The sequence below is a fragment of the Barbus barbus genome (assembly GCF_936440315.1).
Source record: "Barbus barbus genome assembly, chromosome: 21".
Taxonomy (NCBI): domain Eukaryota; kingdom Metazoa; phylum Chordata; class Actinopteri; order Cypriniformes; family Cyprinidae; genus Barbus; species Barbus barbus.
Genome location: NC_136749.1, coordinates 11,025,063 through 11,044,578, shown reverse-complemented (window position 1 = coordinate 11,044,578; position 19,516 = coordinate 11,025,063). Strand labels below are relative to the sequence as shown.

Here is a 19,516-nt window from a genome sequence, read left to right as displayed (position 1 = left end):
TCGTTGGCTGGGGGACAGGGAGCTCTTGGCTAAATTGATCCTGAGTCCCAAGTTCTCCAAGTGCCCGAGGAGGAGGGACCTGTGTGCTACCAGCTCTGCCTCTGACTGTGCCAGAATGAGCCAGTCGTCGAGGTAATTCAGGACACGGATTCCCATCTGTCTCAGAGGGGAGAGAGCCGTGTCTATGCACTTCGTAAAAGTGCGGGGAGCTAGAGCCAGCCCGAAGGGCAGGACCGTGTATTGATAAGCCACACCCTCGAAGGCGAATCTCAAGAATCGTCTGTGATGGGGGGCTATCTGGATGTGAAAATAAGCGTCTTTCAGATCCAGCGAAAAGAACCAGTCCTCTGGGCGAATTTGCGAGAGGATCTGCTTCACTGTAGTCATTCTGAATGGCCGTCTCATGAGGGCGCGGTTCAGACGTCTGAGATCGAGGATGGGCCGGAGGCCGCCATCCTTCTTGGGGACGAGGAAATAACGGCTGTAGAAGCCTGACTCGCTCTGAGCTGGGGGAACTATTTCTATAGCTCCTTTTGCCAGCATTTTCTGCACCTCGGCTCGCAGAACGTGAGCGTTGCTGCTTCGCACTAAGGTGGGGACCCTGCCGCTGTACCGCGGGGGTCTTCGAGCGAATTGAAGTGTATAACCTCTTTCTATAATCCCCAGAACCCACTGTGACACTCCGGGGATGGCCCGCCAGGCCTTGGCCCGTGTGGAAAGGGGTTGGATTAGCTCGGGTGGTGAGTCGCCTTGCGGGAACCCGACGCACCTGGTATTTGGAAGAGGAAATTTGCTCTCTTTTTGAAAATGTTTGTTTTTTATTTTTCTCGCTATAACAGCGGCTGTATGTGAAGGCACTTCTGGAAAGGGCCTGTGATTCACAACAGGATTTGAAACAAACCGGTTTGCCTTGGCACCCAGAACTGAACGGGGTGCTTGAAGGCATAACAGAGGGCGTTTTGGGGTTGGTCCAGCGTCTGCGGGACATTGACCCTTCCTCTTTCTTCCTATCAGATCAGGACGACGCCGGAGGCGCAGGGTCCAGGGTCAGCCTGGGCCGGGGTCCTTGACGCTTTGGATAGGGGTAGCGTTTGGCCGAGCGGGAGTGCTGCCGAGGCTCAGGCTTCTTTGTAGGCTGAGCGGGCGACGGCGCAGGTTTAGCTGGCTGTTGCGCTGGAGCAGGCTTGGGGCGACTGGTGGCCGTTGCAGAGCTGGACCGTTTAGGCAGGAAGTGTCGCATAGCCTGGGACGACTTCTGAGCCGTGGTGAATCGCTCTGCAAAGCCCTCGACGGCAGGTCCAAAGAGCCCAGCAGGGGAGACCGGTGCGTCGAGGAAGGGGACCTTGTCAGCCTCCTTAATCTCCGTGAGGTTTAGCCATAAGTGGCGTTCCAACACCACTAAGTTGGCCATTGACCTCCCAATGGACTGTGCTGTAGCCTTTGTAGCTCTTAAAGCCAGGTCGGTGGCACTGCGCAGTTCTTTAAAAACTGCGGGATCAGGCCCGAACTCGTCCATGGATCGGAGGAGTTTGGCTTGAAACACCTGGAGCACAGCCATGGAGTGAAGCGCTGAGGCGGCCTGCCCGGCGGAGGAGTATGCTCGTCCAGCGAGGGCGGAAGTCGTCCTGCACGGCTTGGAGGGATGAGCAGCCTTTGCTTTCCATCCGATGGCGGAGGGCGGGCAAAGGTGCGCAGCCACAGTTTCGTCAAGAGGGGGCAACCTCTCGTAGCCCTTCTCTTCGGCGCCATCCACTGAGGAGAGAGCAGAAGAAGAGTTAGAGCGGAGTCGGGCCGAATACGGAGAACGCCACGACTTCGTGAGTTCGTCATGGACCTCCGGAAAAAACGGAGAAGTTCGCTGACGAGGGGCCGTGCGGCGCCCCGGCAGGAACCATTCGTCCAGACGACTACGAGTGGGCTCCTCCGGCGTAGACCACTCCAAACCCAGCTCATCAACGGCCTTAGAGATGATGCGGAAGAGCTCGGCATCCATCCCTTGCTTTGCTTCGCTGGGCTCGGCAGACGAGGAGGGGGCGGGGTCAATGGTAGAGCCCGAGATATCCTCTGCGTCTGACGCTATTAGAGACATGCTGTCATCTAATAGCTCCTCCTCAAAAGCACCGAACGAGATCACGTCACTCGCGCCAACCGAGGGACGTTGATCCGCGTGCTCAAAGAGGACGGGAGAATCCACTCTGCATAGCGGGGGCGAGGCACGCGGGGTCTGAGCCGGCGTGAGCTCGCTCGCCGCTGAGCGCTTAAGCCCTTTACCCCGCCGTTTTTTCCCACCAGGTCCCTGGGAGGAAGAAAACGGGAGAGCGCGAGGGGCGGAGTCGCTCTCTGAAAAGAAAGCGATCCGAGCGCGCAGAGTCACGAGACTCATGTTCATGCAGTATGAACATTCCATCTCGCTCAGAGCGGCTTCTGCGTGGGATTTACCCAAGCAGGAAACACACTCTGAGTGGCCGTCGGCATCGTGCAGCGAAAGCTTGCACGAGACGCACTGACGGCGCGGCATTTGCAACAACGCCGCTTGCTCTTTTAGAAGAAATTTGCTCTTCTTGAAGGCTCGCCGGATGGCAGCAGGGGACGAGCTGACGTCCGCTCTGATCGCTGAAGCGGCTCGGCAAAGCGGGCTGGATCAGCGGGGAGCGGGGAAAAAAGGCAGCCTTCCAATCCGCAGCGATGCGTGTCAACGGCGAGCGTCTGGAGTCCTGGATCAGCGAAGAGGTCGTCGCTGAAGGAGAATTGATCTGTTTTCCTATGGCGAAGCGCCCGCTTATATAGCCAGATGACCCCGCCCCTTCTGGCGGGCTCTGGCGGGCTTTGCCGCCATAGGCTCGTGCAGTACCTGACGAGCCATTGGTTCGTTTTTTATTACTGCGCGAACCAATGGTCGTGCAGTCACACTGCGTGATTGAAAAAGTCTTCAGTCCTCGGAGAAAAAGGAGTTTTTCCCCATAGCGTCTAGCGACGCAGTACGAGTGTAGTATCGACAGGGAACTTGATGGCTGCGTTGCATACTGTGTTGACGTTGGATGTTGCAGGGGCTGCTGTAATGGCATTGAACATGGTTGCAGACTGTGAGGCTGTGATGTCATATACTGTTGTTGCGAAACTGCAGTGGATACTGATGTTGTTCATTCGTTGGGTGACTTATTCCCCATGTTTGGTTTGGCAGCTCTTTATTCCACTCTACTGCCGGCTGGTAACTTTGTGAGAAATCTTGTAGCGTCTGACGAGTCGTCATCATCACTGGAGCCTTGTTACTGACCGCAAAACACTGAGAAGCAGGTGAGGGCTGTTGGATTGTTTCTTTAATTTGCATTCCCTCACTGCTTAAGCTTTGCAGTTGCGACATCAGGTCAACTTGTGTCTGTTTTGATTCATTTAACTGTGTGACATGCACAGTAACACTGCGTTCGGACTTCCGTTTGTTCTGTCTTTCTGTCTCATGGGAACATGCAACATTTAATTTCTCCAGCAACACTTCATCTGAAATTGTGGGGTCAGACAGAAATGGCTGGAGGTCACTTTGAATACGGTCATTCTGTAAGCCAGTCAACATGGTATGGAGGAACATGTTTTGAACTAAAGCCGGGTTATATTTTAAGCCAGACTCATCTTCTTGTGAAGCGAACAGAATTTTCTGTCTCAGATCAAGAGCACAAATGAGAAAGCTTTGTGGCGTTTAGCCCGCTGGGCCTCTGCAGTGAGCTGTTTGTATAGTTCTGTTGCATTTTTCTCTTGATAGTGAGAGCGGAGAATTTTTCTTAATGTTGGAAGCGTGAGGTCTGCTTTGCCTTCAAGATAACTACGCAACTGAAGTCCAGGTGTGATCGCTCGAATGACTGAATCAATAATATCTTGCTCAAGATAGCCTTTATTTAACCCACTTTCTATTTGACGTGCAAGACTTGAAAATGACAATCTGTCCTTCTGACCTGGCTCACCGATGAGGCCTGAAATTTTTAAGTCTTTGTGTTACATTGCTGGTGTGATTTGTCCCTGAATCACCACGTGCATTTTCAGTTGTTATCTGTCTTCTTGTCACACTCTGTGACACAGCAGGACTTATGTGCATGGCAGGCAATGATTCAGATGCATTGCCATGTTGTCTCAATTGTCTTTGAGCTACACTTTCTCCTCTTTCAGGCAATTTTAACTCATTTTAACTCCTCTGCTCAGTTCCATTTATATCAGTCATCATCAAATCACTTAATTTCTCATTGATGCTGAGAAGCTCGGCCATGCCTCCATCCCCCAGCTCTTCTAATTCTTTCCTTAAGAGATGATTACTGAGGAGGTTTACTAAAGACAGGCGATTTGTGTTTTCAATGTCCTCGGCAGAGATTTTTAAGAATTGGCAGAGTTCTATGAGCTTTCCTCGTGTTAGTGCACATATTCGTTCACCTATTTCTTCGTGAAGGCTCTGAAGTATATCCATCTTTACCTGCAGTGGCTGACAGTATGATGAAAGTGGACGTTTACCTCACTGACTTGACTTTGCTGCCTCTAGTAGTCACTGTACCTCAGGCGTATACACAGCTCAATCAATTTTGCAGCTGCTTCACACTGCTGCTTGTAGATAAGTATGAATGTTACAGGGTGGGGCTCTGCTGACCAAGAAGATGAACCACCCAATAAACATCCCAGCGGTGCCTCCAAAATTTGTAGTACTCTCTTGACAGTGAAGTGGTTGCCCAAGCGGTCCTCTTTTGTTGTCTGAGGATGCGCTGCAGTTGTCACAGTAACTCTACTCTCGCTCAACTGCCACCAGGAATTCGGAAAATGCAGCTGGACTGTCCAGTGCAAACTCATTATAACACATTAAAGTCATTTAAATGAAACTTATATACACATGTAAACAGAAACAGACATACATAAATACATACAAATAATTTAATATGTTTATGACACAAACTCTACGCAACAGGGTGGTCACACATATATATATATATTTTTTTTATATAGTTTGGGGTCAGTTATACTTTTTAAAATTAAATTCAGCAAATTAATACTTTTATTCAGTTAGGATGCAATAAATGTATCAAAATTGACAAAAAAAAGACATTTTCATTGTTACAAAAGATTTTTATTTCAATTAAATGTTGTTCTTTTGAACTTTCTATTCAACAAAAAAATGTTCAACCATTTTAACACTGAGAATAATATGAAATGTTTCTTGAGCACTAAAATAGCATATCATGTGACATTGAAGACTGAAGTAATGGTTGCTGAAAATTCAGATTTCTAGTTTTTACTGTATTTTTGATTAAATAAATGCAGCCTTTGTGACCAAAACATACTTTCAAAAACATTAGTACTGACCACAAAATATCAGCCTAAACGGTAGTGTATATTACATTATCATATTTCACTGTCATATTAACACAAGCCTGATGATCTACATAGAATATCTGGTCTATTACGGCAGAAATACAACACTCACCCTTCTCTCTCTTGGTTCGGTTGTCTGTGAGGCAGGCTTTTGCAGTCCCCAACGCTACAAGCCATTTCTGCCTCTCTGCTGCATTAATTGCCCTGAGATAAAAGTATTGTTCTCCTGGAATGATCAGATCAACCCTTGTGAAATCTGATGGGTGAACTACAATAGAGAGAGGGACAAAGCAGATGTATAAGCAAAGCATGAGATCTGACACTATAGTTGCAATACAGTACTTTGACCCTAAAAGTCTCTTCATACTCTCACTTGTTTTTTTTTTACTAGTCTATTGCTGTGTTCAACAGTGAACACACAATTCTGCTCCTTTTCCTCATTTTATTAAGTATTCCAATCACAGTGTCATTTTCACCACATCTCAAACGCAGCATTATGTTTAATAGGATTGTATGTGGAAATGATGGCAGTGGAAATGTACATTTTTTATTTTTCAAATAAATTGCTTGTCCTTTTGTTTTCATAAAGGGTTACTCCATATCTAGCATTTTATGGATCCTAAATATAGTCTCAAAATCTGTTAGGGAGAACATTGTTGTTGTAGTGGCGAAAATTATAATTCATTTTCAAACAATACATTTTGTAAAAAGGTTGTGTTTACAGTAACAAACATGCAATGATTCATACTTTCATGATGAATTTTTATAATTAAGATTAATAGTCTTGACAAGAATAAAATGAGACTTTCGAAAAGTAGCAAAAAAAAGTTCTGAAGGCATAACACAACAACAACAAAAAAGTCCCCAAGACAGCTTTACTGCAAACTTCATTCAACAAAAACAGCTGAACGTTAGTTCTAATGAAAATCAGCCCCCAGGACATAAAAGTTCCCAGAGATGAAGAAACACCCACCTGCGCAAGCATGTGTTATGATATCATGAAGCATAAAAAGAATAGTGATGTAATGGTTATTAGGTTTCCTGCTCAGGTTATGCATAAACTTACCCTGTATTTCACACACAGATATTTTGATGCTGCCCTTGCATCCTTTCCATGCATCTTCTTGAGAGTCATAGTAGGAAAGAGTGCCTCCCTCAAGAACAAACCAACGAGGCTGCCAACCTTTTAAGGGAAACAACAAAGCAATTATGAGATGTTTCACTGTAACTGACACATATAACAATGTATTTGATGCCGTTTGAGATCCATGAACATAACACGGTTTGACTTGTTTTTCCAGTCAAGTGGAGGCTTTTAACTGGTCATAGTTAGAGGTGAATAAAACACAATCACACATAATCTTAAAACCAAAACAAACTTTTCTGAAAATGCTTTTGGGAGATGAAATGGAAAACAATATCGACACAAAGAGCTAAAGAGGTTGATGGCTTAACTTCATTTATACACTAACGTTAACGTTACTTGAGCTAGCAAACAGGCTAACTGCTTTACAGACTTCCCTGATTTACGTAACATAACTTTTAACTATCGATGTATACATACCGCTAATATAGTTGGTCCATTTATAGAGAACTCCCTCCATGATAGACCTTCTCTTGACAATTCATTACTTAGTCGTGGCAAGCCTGAGCCCAACACATCCTCTTTGAGAAACTCGAGATTATTCTTAACTACGACAACTACATACAAAAGACGCAAAGTGACTGCTGGGAATTGAGATTACGCAAACGACTGGCGTAAGAGCTTCGAGAATACCAGTCCATGTGATCATAGAAGGATACGCCCACGTACGTGACGTCTGTGGGATTTTCGTTTAGCGAACCTCTCATTGGATACGGTGTGAGTAGATGGGCGTGGTTGTGCTGAGACTATGTGTGTAATGTCCAATGAAAATTAGATATTGGTCGCTAAGGCGTGTCCTCAAAAAAAGCTGACCAATAATAATTCAGTGCTGTATTTTAGGGTGGCAACGTTTAAACTGGGAATCGTGTGAGCTGAGAGTCGGTTCTTTCGAACAGTTCCCGTCAAAAGAACATAGCGAGTCTTTTTGAATTTGAAAAGTGTAATTTTGAACCTAAATAAATAATTTGTATTTTTATAAACAAAATTCATTATCTCTTACCTTATTAAAAAAAATACGTTTAATGTATTTTAATATGTAATACAGTCATAAACATGTCAAGTACATTAATTGGTAACATTTCTGTCGTTCATAACGTTTATTTTTTTAATTATTATTTTTTTTAAATAAAGCTGTATAAAGCAATTGTTATATTTCCCAACTTGTTGAAGTCATAATTAAGCTCAAAAAACAAAATGTAAATTGTATTTTCAGAAATATAGTAAAAATCATGATCTTTCATTCATGTATTTCAATATTTCATGCAATCAGTCATAAACATGTCAAATACGTTCAATTTGTAACATTTCTGCTCTTTACTATTGAACCGCTCGTTTTTTCAAGTTTGTGAACATTTTCAACCGATTCATTGAAAAGAGTCGACTCAAAAGAATGACTCGTTCACGGATCGGACATTCCTGGTTTGGGAAAGACCCCTGTAGAAATTTCGCTTGCCACGTAGTCGCGGCAGTACAGCTTGTAGTTTGGGAAGTTTTATCAGAAATTTGTTGTGCATGAAACATTGACTGAGGTGCCAAGTTCTTCAGAAGTGCCCGACAGCCAGAAAATAAGAGAAACACAACCGACATCAAACACCGAAAGAATTATTAGAGATTGTTAAACTGTTCTTTATATTAAGATGATTACAGAATTGTGGACATGCATTTTTTCTGCATTATTCTTTTACGTGCATGGAGCAAAACTTCCGGAACCAGAGGTGAAAATAGAAGTTCTATACAAACCTTTCCTTTGTCATCGTAAATCCAAATACGGAGATATTCTTCTGGTTCACTACGAAGGCTTTCTGGAGACTAATGGCACAATGTTTCATTCCAGGTGACATCTAATGCATGTTCATACACTGCAAATAGGCTACACACTGCAAGAACAGGCTTTATTAACCCAACCCTGCCCTTTTGCAACGAGAATGCATTGGTTAACTGTCAGAATGTGTTTATTGTTGCTGAATACACATTTTTGAAGCTTAAACAGTTATGTTTTGCAACATTGTACTGTAGCTGCTTTCTGTCTTGTCCAGATTGATCATTAGCTGGTCAGCTACCTTGATCCAAAAACCAGCTGTTGCTGACCCAAGATGGTTTAGTTTGGACCAGCGAATAGACCAGATAGAAACCACCTGTTCCATAACACAGCTATCAACTCAAGCCTGGTTTTCCAACAGAGTGTGCATGTCTATAGCCTTTAATACTAATACATATGTCTTATAATTGGCAGCCACCATCATGGAGACAAAAACCCTGTTTGGTTCACATTGGGGATCCGTGAGGTGATCAAAGGTTGGGACAAGGGTCTTCAAGGCATGTGTGCAGGGGAGAAGAGAAAACTGACCGTCCCTCCAGCTCTTGCATATGGCAAAGAGGGCAAAGGTGTGTTAGCAAGATACATAACACTTTTGAGGAACTCTGGTGTTCTCCACCTTCTGCTATTGAATTGCATTAAGTCTAAAATACTCCTTTAGGAATTATAACTCTAATTAGCTATATTGATAACGGCTATGCTCTGTTCGCAGGTAAAATCCCTCCGGAGAGCACTCTGATCTTTGACATTGAGATTATCGAGATCCGAAATGGGCCTAGATCACATGAGTCCTTTCAGGAAATGGACCTCAATGATGACTGGAAACTTTCCAAAGCAGAGGTTTGTTGAAACAGTTGCTTGTTTACAACTGTGTGTCAGAAAGCAGCTGTCCGTCAAGCATGAGATTTATGATACGCTCTTAAAAATAAAGGTTCCAAAAGGGGTTTTTGTAGCAATAACCATTTTAGGTTCCCCAAAGAACCTTTCATGGAATAGTTCTTAAAATAACCTTTTTTTCTGTCTAAATATTATTTTAATAAAGAACTTTTTGTGGAGTTATTTGTGTTACTCTAAACACTTTTCTTTTTCAGGTCAAAGAATACCTGCGTAAAGAGTTTGAAAGGCATGGATATGCTCCCAATGACACCCATCATGAAGTGATGGTTGAGGACATCTTCCAAAAAGAAGATGAAGATAACGATGGATTTATATCAGCTCGGGAGTTCACCTACGAACATGATGAACTATAAATACTTCACACTCCTGCATAACAGCATCAATGTTTACCTTCATAGAGATTCCAGTGTTTTTCTCTTTGAGATTTACAGCTTGTCGGTATCATTTCATGTCATGTTTCAGTAGTTCTAAACAGGTTTTCTAGATCATGTCTGTAATTTATTTATTTTTAGGTTTTTTAACTACACTTAGGTGGTGGTATGATTGAGCTTTAATAGTATTTGAAGACTTGTCTTCTTCAATTGCAAAGTGTTAAATTCTGCTCAAAGATAATTTTTGTCCCCCAAAGTGCCTGTTGGCAGAAACATTGAATATTTCTGATTTTTATAGTACGTGTGTGTCATTTTTTCAGATGACTTTTGCAATAACATTTACAATATTTAGAACATGTTTAGGTCAGTTTGTCAGGCGTAGCCTATAGTATTTACATGTGAATAAAGTATATCAGTTCTGTGCTGCTCATCACTATTAACGTTGTAGTTTTATACACCATCACTAGAGGGAGCTCTTCTCTTAGCCTGTTCAATGACACAAAACTGATTATCTCAAATGTCTCACATACAGTACTCTTAGATAATGTGATGTTTAATAATAGGCAAAACTATTGAAAACGATGAGACGCTCAGTTAAAATGTAGTCAAGTGGCCTTTCATTGACAGATGGCATAGTCATCATCACACACCTACATAATGCAGATGACTAGTGGTGTGTCTAATAATTTGCATACAACAACATACTCAGTCAAGCTTAACAGCATTCAATTCTTACTATGGCATTACAGTTACATAAACTGTTGTAAAATTTGCATAAAGTGTACAGTTCCATTTTAGTTTACTCCTGTGGATCTGCCCAGTCTCAAAACATTTTGGATAAAACCTCGAAACCAATAACTTTTCAATGGTGCAACATTCAGTAGGTAATGTAAATCAAACCAAATTGTCCCCCAAACAGAGCTGAAAATGTATAATTTACATCATATCTTGGATATCCTTCAACTAAAAACCTTTCCTGTAAAAATCTCCTTTTTAAATAATAAATAAGAGACTTTTCAGGAAAAAAAGCAAACAGCCAAACAATAGGCTCGCTACTTGCATCTACAGAGCAAATGTCTTTCTTTTTGTAGGCAAATAACTGAAAAATTCATATGAAGTGTCCAGCGTCTCTAAGATCCTTTGATCAGCAGAGACAAATCCCTGGTTACTGCAGAATGTAACGGGTGTCATTACAGTCAGTCACTGAAACTGAAGTCAATGGCTCCACCGATTATGGTTTTCTTCATAACATCCTCTCTACACTGCAAGCGAACGACGCAGCCAGACCAGATTAGAACGCCCTCTTTATGGACTTCTCAAGATTCCATCCACAATTCCAGAAGACGCATCGCGCGCTTGCAGTGTAAACAGCTTCATTTATTATAAACATCATAAACTGGCGAGCTACTTTGCTGCAGCAACGTTTTTGTCATAAAAGTTGTTCTCGGGCATGGTGACCCGCACTCTTCGTTTCTCCTTAAAACGGCCAGACCGTGAAACTGTCCAATTTCTCCGGCACGTGTGTTCATTGAAGGAAGGCTCCAGCTGCGAGTCGTCGTACATCTCGTCGCTGATCAGATTGCCGTTGTTGTTGTCGCCGCCAGTTTGTTTCACCGACGTCGCATTTCCAAATTCCTGCTGCCCTTCTTTAAAATGGTTCTTGTTTTTTCCAGTTAAGTTTTTCCACCAGGGGTATCTGTCTGCCATTCTGTCTAATTCTTCAGTTCACGCTGAAATGCATATATTAACGTTTGTAAAATTATATGCCAACATTTTTATTTTTATACATTACTATATGTTATCCATCCATCCATCTATCTATCTATCTAATCAGTTTAACTCACACTTTAAATGTTGCCATTTTAAAGTCTATCTATATCTATCCATCCATCCACCCACCCATCCATCCATCCATCTATAGTTCGTTTAACTCATACTTTAAATGTTGCCATTTTAAAGTCTATCTATATCTATCCATCCATCCATCCATCCACCCACCCATCCATCCATCCATCTATCTATAGTTCGTTTAACTCATACTTTAAATGTTGCCATTTTAAAGTCTATCTATCTATCCATCCACCCACCCATCCATCCATCCATCCATCTATCTATAGTTCGTTTAACTCATACTTTAAATGTTGCCATTTTAAAGTCTATATCTATCCATCCATCCACCCACCCACCCATCCATCCATCTATAGTCCGTTTAACTCATACTTTAAATGTTGCCATTTTAAAGTCTATCTATATCTATCCATCCATCCACCCACCCATCCATCCATCTATAGTCCGTTTAACTCATACTTTAAATGTTGCCATTTTAAAGTCTATCTATATCTATCCATCCATCCACCCACCCATCCATCCATCCATCTATAGTCCGTTTAACTCATACTTTAAATGTTGCCATTTTAAAGTCTATCTATATCTATCCATCCATCCATCCATCCACCCACCCATCCATCCATCCATCTATCTATAGTTCGTTTAACTCATACTTTAAATGTTGCCATTTTAAAGTCTATCTATCTATCCATCCACCCACCCATCCATCCATCCATCCATCCATCCATCCATCTATCTATAGTTCGTTTAACTCATACTTTAAATGTTGCCATTTTAAAGTCTATATCTATCCATCCATCCACCCACCCACCCATCCATCCATCTATAGTCCGTTTAACTCATACTTTAAATGTTGCCATTTTAAAGTCTATCTATATCTATCCATCCATCCACCCACCCATCCATCCATCCATCCATCTATCTATAGTTCGTTTAACTCATACTTTAAATGTTGCCATTTTAAAGTCTATCTATCTATCCATCCATCCATCCATCTATAGTTCGTTTAACTCATACTTTAAATGTTGCCATTTTAAAGTCTATCTATATCTATCCATCCATCCACCCACCCATCCATCCATCTATAGTCCGTTTAACTCATACTTTAAATGTTGCCATTTTAAAGTCTATCTATCTATCTAAATCAATCAATCTATCTATCTATCTATCTATCTATCTATCTATCTATCTATCTATCTATCTCTAGTCAAATTCATCATACATTAAATGTTTACATTTTAAAGCTAATCTATCTAATCCTTCAGAAACACTCACCTCAGCTTCAGGTGTGTTATCGTCAGCCAGAGACTGACTGTCGAGTCTTTCGTTTCTTTTAAGAAAACATCCAGCAGAACAACCTTGTGGCTTTTCTGTCTATATCTTTACTCATAACGTCATACAGTGCTGCATCTCTCTGTCTAAACTATAATGAGTGATGAATTCATTCATTTATAGTTCACCTGTTGCTCGTACGCCCTCCTTCCTCTCTCTCTCATTGGTCTATTGAGCTGCTGCAACTGCCCTCAGGAAGCTGGTTTCAGGTTCTCACTTCACCTGTGATTTGGTGAAAAAGTCACTTTGGGGCATATACCATCTCAGCGGTCTGATACTAAAACAATGCTGCCGTTCACACCCCTGAATTTGGAACAAGAAAACCAAGCTTAGAGAAAACCAACGCCTAAGAGAGCTGACCAAGCATCAATTACAGCAGCATATTTCACATACTGCAAATGTGAGGTGTTGCAGCTTTAAGTAATAATACACAAACATTCAGAAGCTCATTTTGACTGTCAAAATGATTTAAAAGTAACCAGATTTACATAATTTAATAAATCAACATTTGATAAATTACAATCATAATTACAATCATTCACAGAAATATCTTTAAAAAAAATTGTAAAAAGGTATTTTATCAAATAAACAATCTGAAGGAACGCAAACCAAGGTGATGGTACCACATGTGGACTTTTTTTTTCAAGGCGAATAACTGATCTCGCCTTAGGAGTCCAGATGAACACAATACACGTAATTTTGTTCAGCGAAATAATTGAAATGGGACCAAGTCCAAGGAGGAAGGAGAAAGCACTAAATAAAAGCTCACAGAACCATTCTGTCCATTCACAGGGTGATGACGTAGATCACTTAATTGTTGTCAGGGCAAACAAAATATAATTTGAAGGAGGCATGGGTTAAACACAGCATTAACACTGGGTGAACAAAAAAAATAACTATTTACACTCCATGTAAAATTAAAAAGTGCTTTACACATGATCTTAACTGTCTTGCCTTCATAGCACACATACATTTACCAACATCATGACCCAAAAATATATATATATATATTTTTTTTAATCATACTTGACAATATGTCCGTTTCGCAATGCTAATTGACCATAGTTTCATACAGTATAAAAAGGTACTGTAATTTGAATTAAAGCAGTCCACCCCCCCAAAAATGGCAAAATATGTAATCACCCTCAAGCCATTCAAGATGTAGATGAGTTTGTTTCTTCATAAGAACAGATCTGGAGAAATTTAGCATTATATCACTTGCTCACCAATATATCCTTTGCAGTGAATGGGTGCCGTCAGAATGAGAGTCCAAAAAGCTGATAAAACATTGCAATAATCCACACAACTCCAGTTCATCAATTAACATAATTTACATCTTGTTAAGAGCTTTTCTCTTCACAAGATGTTAATTGTTGGACTGGAGTCGTGTGGATTATCAAGATGTCTTTATTAGCTGTTTTAACTCTGAATCTGACGGCACCCATTCACAGCAGAGGATCCACTGGTGAGCAGGAGATGTAACACTAAATTTCTCCAAATCAATTCTGATGGGGAAACTCATCTACATCCAAATTTTCTGGTAATTTTCATTTTGGGTGAACTACTCCTTTAAACAAAATGCCCATCAATAATAATTCATTCTGTTTTCAACACGAATGTTCATTTACTCCATGCTTAACAGTATTTGTTTGGGGAATTGAAACACATTGAGTGGAATGTGCATGTAAGTCCAAATTTTGTACGCAAAAGAGAAAACATAATATTTAGGAAATGTGTGGCAGGCTGCTTTTTAAAATGTACAAGATCTTTAAAGTCTTTAAACAATGTCTTCATTTCAGCTGTTTAAAACAATATGTCTTCATGCTCTATCAGGAGCTGAACTATCAGTTTCTGGTATCTCATGTCGTTGAGAGTGGTGAGTGTGTTCAGGTCCGGGGGCCGCATGAGTGTTGGGCCAAAAACGATTCCTAGGTTCTCCGAATTCATGTAATTGTCCTTCTCGTACATGGTGACCCTGATGAATAGAGAAAAGATGTGGAAAAAACACCTCAGACAATACAATTTTGATAATAAACATGCAGGTAGGTAACTGATATACTTTCCATGGATGGGGAAAGGTGGCAAATCTGGCTTGGCAAGTTAGAGGTAAAGCACAAATCCCTGAGGGTCATTGTGTAGGTGTTTTAGTTCCTGAAGTGCACTGAGCTAAAGTGCCGTATTGTGTTTCCTTCTAATCAGTCTTACACGTTTTATATTGCAGGGTGACAGGAAGTAAAAATCACTCTTTAAAGCCACAGGGAGAATGCTTAAATGGAACAAAAACCTGAAAACCCAATGGCTCAATGAGGTGCAGAGCCATGTAATGAACAATTGGACTGGCACCTAAGGGACCAGTAAATGTGTGTGGAAATTCAATACATTTACCGCTTTACCTCTTCAGGTGCGTCATCAGGCACCGCAGGGTCTCATAGTGAGCTGGAGGAAGTTGGAGGAGACCATCATGAACTGCCTCCAGTCTAGAATCAGGGTCTGTTATCTCTGGTAACAAAAAATGTAAGAATGTTAGAAAATGTTTTGCACAATACTAATTGAATTTAGAATTGTGCAAAATAAGTTTTTCTGCTAAAACTGGCCACTATTTGACACACTTTACTGATGTTATAGCACATACAGTCCAAAATCTGAGACCACTAATGAAAACTATTTATTTTTGTATTATTATACACTTTTTTCATTTACAAGTTACACTACTATTCAAAGGTTTGGGGATTTAAAAAGATTTTTTAAATGTTTGCTCTTATGCTCACCATGGCTGCATTTATTTGATCAACTGTACAGTACAAAAAAGTAATGTTTATTCCAATGTTTATAAAATTATATGAAAACAGAAAATAATTTTTTCTTTGATGGCAAAGTTGATTTTTCAGCAGCCATTACTCCAGTCTTCAGTGTCACATGATCCTTCAAAATTCATTCTAACGTTGATTTGGTGCTCAAGAAATTTCCTATTATTTTCACTGTTGAAAATGATTGGGTTGCTTAATATTTTTGTGGAAACTATGAGTTTTTTTCAGGATTCTTTGATGAATAGAAAGTTCAAAAGAACAGCATTTATTTCAAATACAATTCTTTTGTAACAATACAAATGTTTTCGTCAATTTTGATCAATTAAATCATCCTGAACCCAAACATTTGAATGTCATTGTCAAATTATACTGGACCTCTGAATAAAAGATTGATTGATTGTTTCATGCATTCATTCATTTCAAAATGTATTAATTCATTGTCATAAATGATTTAAGTGTTGTACCAGAATCAATGGGTATTTAATGACAGATCAAAGTAATGATCATCAAAACAGAATACAAGAGAAAGTTTCTAGTTAATTATAACACATACAATTAACATTTTATAATTAATATATAGTTACAGTCTCTTACTGGCCGCTTGAATAAATTTGGAGTAGACATCATATGCGATAACTGGAATGGGCAGATCTCGCAAATAAAGCTTCAAAGCTCCAGCAATTATATTGATGTCTGGATAGATATTGGCACTGATGTCTGCTTTCTCACCGTCTGCAAAGGAGAATTAGTTATCTGTTATGAGTAACCGATTAATTACTATACCGTACCAACAATACATTGTTTTGAATGGAAAAGCATGGATTTTTCCATCCAGGCTGCATGTTGATAAAATAACAGTTATGCAAAGGATTATGAGTTCATTCAAGCATGTAAGCAAATGTGAAGAGACCAAATGTAACCTATCATACATCAGGTTTGAGGCACAAACATTTATTGTGAACCTCTACAAACCTCTATCAAAGGCCAGTCGGACATCTTCTATGTGTTCTGTAAAGCCTGACACTCTGTACAGACCCTCTGATTTCAAACCTGGAAGAAGCAGAAGTAACACATATTTACTTCAACTATCTAATCAGTGGACTTGGAGGTAAACATGTAAATGAATCACATTGGGACGGCATCTAACAACTAATCAGATGATCAATTAATGTTTTGATTATCCTTTTGATAAATTGGATATTCTGTGTCTTGCCCAGTTCATCTATCATCCACTCACATGTGTGTATAGGAACTTCATCCCTGATTCTCCATTATGGAAAATGTAATTATGTGGAACTGTTATACAGTCCTGTTATACTGTTATAAAAATTTGAATTTTTCCTCCTTTTGCCATTTTACAGGACAAAAGTGACGACCCCAAAACATAAGGATCTCTTTGTGAGGGACCATCTTCATAAAATACAAAAGCATCTATATAATTTCATGCATAAAGCCATTTTATACCATGCAAGTAAAAAAAAAACAGTATGGTAAGATGTCATTATACATAAGCCAAAACAAATGATTAAAATACAAATCTAAACATATGCATTCAAATAATATACTGACCATTTAAATTATAAATGCAACACTTTTGTTTTTGCCCCCATTTTTCATGAGCTGAACTCAAAGATCTAAGACTTTTTCTATGTGCACAAAAGGCCTATTTCTCTCAAATATTGTTCACAAATCTGTCTAAATCTGTGTTAGTGAGCACTTTCCTTTGCCGAGATAATCCATCCACCTCACAGGTGTGGCATATCAAGATGCTGATTAGACAGCATGATTATTGCACAGGTGTGCCTTAGGCTGGCCACAATAAAAGTCCACTCTAAAATGTGCAGTTTTATCACACAGCACAATGCCACAGATGTCGCAAGTTTTGAGGGAGCGTTCTAGCACTCCTTTTTAGAAGCGATCAGTACCTCTGTGCTCGATCTCTTTGATGCACATGTCCAGAACCATCGGCCGTGGTGTGTTGTGGGCTTTGACCAACGTGGTGAGATCGCAGCTGAAGACCTTCTTGATCCTGCGGAGGTCTGGCTGACAGTCACTGGGCACGAGTTTGGAGCACTGTTTGTGCACGTTCAGCCCACAGTCTGCAAGAGTAACAGGTCAAAAGGTTAGAAGAGTGTGACCCTGTTGTCCCCAAAGAGACAAAAGTGAGCATGTGTGTGTGTGTGTGTGTGTGTGTGTGTGTCTAGGGGTCTTATGGAGGGTATATCTTCAGGGTAAAGTATACGTGGAGAAACAGGTGTGTGTCAGTCAAACTGGGTGGTAAAGTATGAGAATGTCAGTAACATTCTGCTTTGTATGTGTGGCTCTGTCATTCTGAGAGCGTAACCTTGTGACATACAGGACATACACGTATGTGCTTGCAGGTGTATATCAGGGGCCTCTTGTCATGTGCATGATGGACACCTGCTTAATTGAAAAACAATTCTTCTGCTCTCACCCCCGAATCCACAGAGTCTAGCCTGAATGTTGTATCCAACTCTTTTACACATATTTTGTTAATTTGAATCTGTAAGTTTGCAATCTGCAAGAAATTTTAAGTTTGTTTATTTTCTTTTCAGCAACACAATAGTTCACCCAAAAATTTAAATTCTGTTATTAATTACTCACCCTCACTTTTGTCCACTAAATTAGCTCATTTCAAATTTGATGCTAGAGGTCTCAAAAAAGTTGGTACGGGGCAACAAAAGGCTGAAAAAGCAAGACATTTTTTAAATATACAGCTAGGAGAACATCTAGCAACTAATTAAGTTAATTGACATCAGTTAATTGACCTTTGTTGGATGCCCATGGTCTTCGGACCCTCAGACGACATTGCATCACTCATCGGCATGATTATGTCATTGACATTACTAAATGGGCCCAGGAATACTTCCAGAAACACAACCTGCAGATGCCAACTAAAGCTCTATCATGCAAAAAGGAAGCCATATGTGAATATGGTCCAGACAAGGCTCATTTAAAATGGACTGTTTCAAAGTGGAAAAGTGTTCTATGGTCAGACGAATCCAAATTTGACATTCTTGTTGGAAATCACGGACGCCGTGTCCTCCGGGCTAAAGAAGAGAGAGACTTTTCAGCGTGTTATCAGCGTTCAGTTCAAAAGCCAGCATCTCTGATGGTATGGGGGTGCATAAGTGCATACGTTATGGGCAGCTTGCATGTTTTGGAAGACACTATGAATGCCGAAATGTATATAAAGGTTTTAGAACAACATATGATCCCCTCCAGACAATGTCTATTTCAGGGAAGGCCTTGTGTATTTCAGCAGGACAATGAAAAACCACATACTGCAGCTATTACAACAGCTTGGCTTCGTAGTAGAAGAGTCCAGGTGCTGAAGTGGCCTGCCTGCAATTCAGATCTTTCAACTATAGAGAACATTTGGTGCATCATTAATCGAAAAATACGTCAAAGACGACCACGAACTCTTCAGCAGCTGGAAACCTATATCAGGCAAGAATGGGACCAAATTCCAACACCAAAACTCCAGAAACTCATAACCTGTCTAATGCCCAGACTCTTTTGAAAAGAAGAGGAGATGCTACACCATGGTAAACATGCCTCCGTCCCAACTATTTTGAGACTTGTAGCAGGCATCAAATTTGAAACGAGCTCCTTTTATGCATTCAATTTCTCAGTTAAAATATTTGTTATGTTATCTATGTTCTATTTTGAATAAAATATTGGCTCATGTGATTTTAAATTCTTTTAGTTTTCATTTTATATATATATAAAAAAAAATCCCAACATTTAAAGAATTCGGGTTGTAGGTTTCATGAACTAACAGTCCACAACTATATAATGAGTATATGTTTTGTGGCTGAACCATTGAAATTTGACCATTTATGGACTGGCCTCATCCACTTCCATTGGGTTGTTATAGTTAACTAAAACATTTAGTTTTAAAACATTTTCATTACTCAAAATAAAATAAAAAACTAAC

General features: G+C 40.4%; 3 protein-coding genes across 3 annotated transcripts in view; 1 reads left to right on the top strand and 2 right to left on the bottom strand.

The window, feature by feature from the left end:
- The window catches only part of plekha8 (pleckstrin homology domain containing, family A (phosphoinositide binding specific) member 8), a 29,807-nt gene extending 22,740 nt beyond the window's left edge, over positions 1 to 7,067 (bottom strand). Inside the window, exons 1-3 of the mRNA XM_079444406.1 lie at positions 6,905 to 7,067; positions 6,407 to 6,523; positions 5,453 to 5,608 (exon numbers count right to left, since the gene is read on the bottom strand). Coding sequence (XP_079300532.1) covers positions 5,453 to 5,608; positions 6,407 to 6,523; positions 6,905 to 6,944 — 313 coding nt within the window. The 5' untranslated portion in view covers positions 6,945 to 7,067. The remainder of the gene's footprint in view (positions 1 to 5,452; positions 5,609 to 6,406; positions 6,524 to 6,904) is intronic.
- An 801-nt stretch (positions 7,068 to 7,868) lies between these two features.
- Positions 7,869 to 9,998, top strand: fkbp14 (FKBP prolyl isomerase 14). Its single transcript, XM_079444405.1, has 4 exons — positions 7,869 to 8,318; positions 8,718 to 8,869; positions 9,013 to 9,140; positions 9,392 to 9,998. Exons 1-4 carry the CDS (start codon positions 8,122 to 8,124, stop codon positions 9,548 to 9,550), a joined length of 636 nt encoding a protein of 211 aa, XP_079300531.1. The 5' UTR covers positions 7,869 to 8,121; the 3' UTR covers positions 9,551 to 9,998.
- A 3,228-nt stretch (positions 9,999 to 13,226) lies between these two features.
- The window catches only part of chn2 (chimerin 2), a 38,569-nt gene continuing 32,279 nt past the window's right edge, over positions 13,227 to 19,516 (bottom strand). Inside the window, exons 9-13 of the mRNA XM_079444679.1 lie at positions 17,481 to 17,654; positions 16,528 to 16,605; positions 16,150 to 16,287; positions 15,142 to 15,247; positions 13,227 to 14,723 (exon numbers count right to left, since the gene is read on the bottom strand). Coding sequence (XP_079300805.1) covers positions 14,552 to 14,723; positions 15,142 to 15,247; positions 16,150 to 16,287; positions 16,528 to 16,605; positions 17,481 to 17,654 — 668 coding nt within the window. The 3' untranslated portion in view covers positions 13,227 to 14,551. The remainder of the gene's footprint in view (positions 14,724 to 15,141; positions 15,248 to 16,149; positions 16,288 to 16,527; positions 16,606 to 17,480; positions 17,655 to 19,516) is intronic.

Excerpts from the sequence above, each read along its gene's own strand:
- fkbp14 (XM_079444405.1), top strand. The coding sequence starts at position 8,122 with ATGATTACAGAATTGTGGACATGCATTTTTTCTGCATTATTCTTTTAC. Across the intron at positions 8,870-9,012 it reads ATATGGCAAAGAGGGCAAAG|GTAAAATCCCTCCGGAGAGC; the intron begins GTGTGTTAGCAA and ends CTCTGTTCGCAG. Across the intron at positions 9,141-9,391 it reads GGAAACTTTCCAAAGCAGAG|GTCAAAGAATACCTGCGTAA; the intron begins GTTTGTTGAAAC and ends TTTCTTTTTCAG.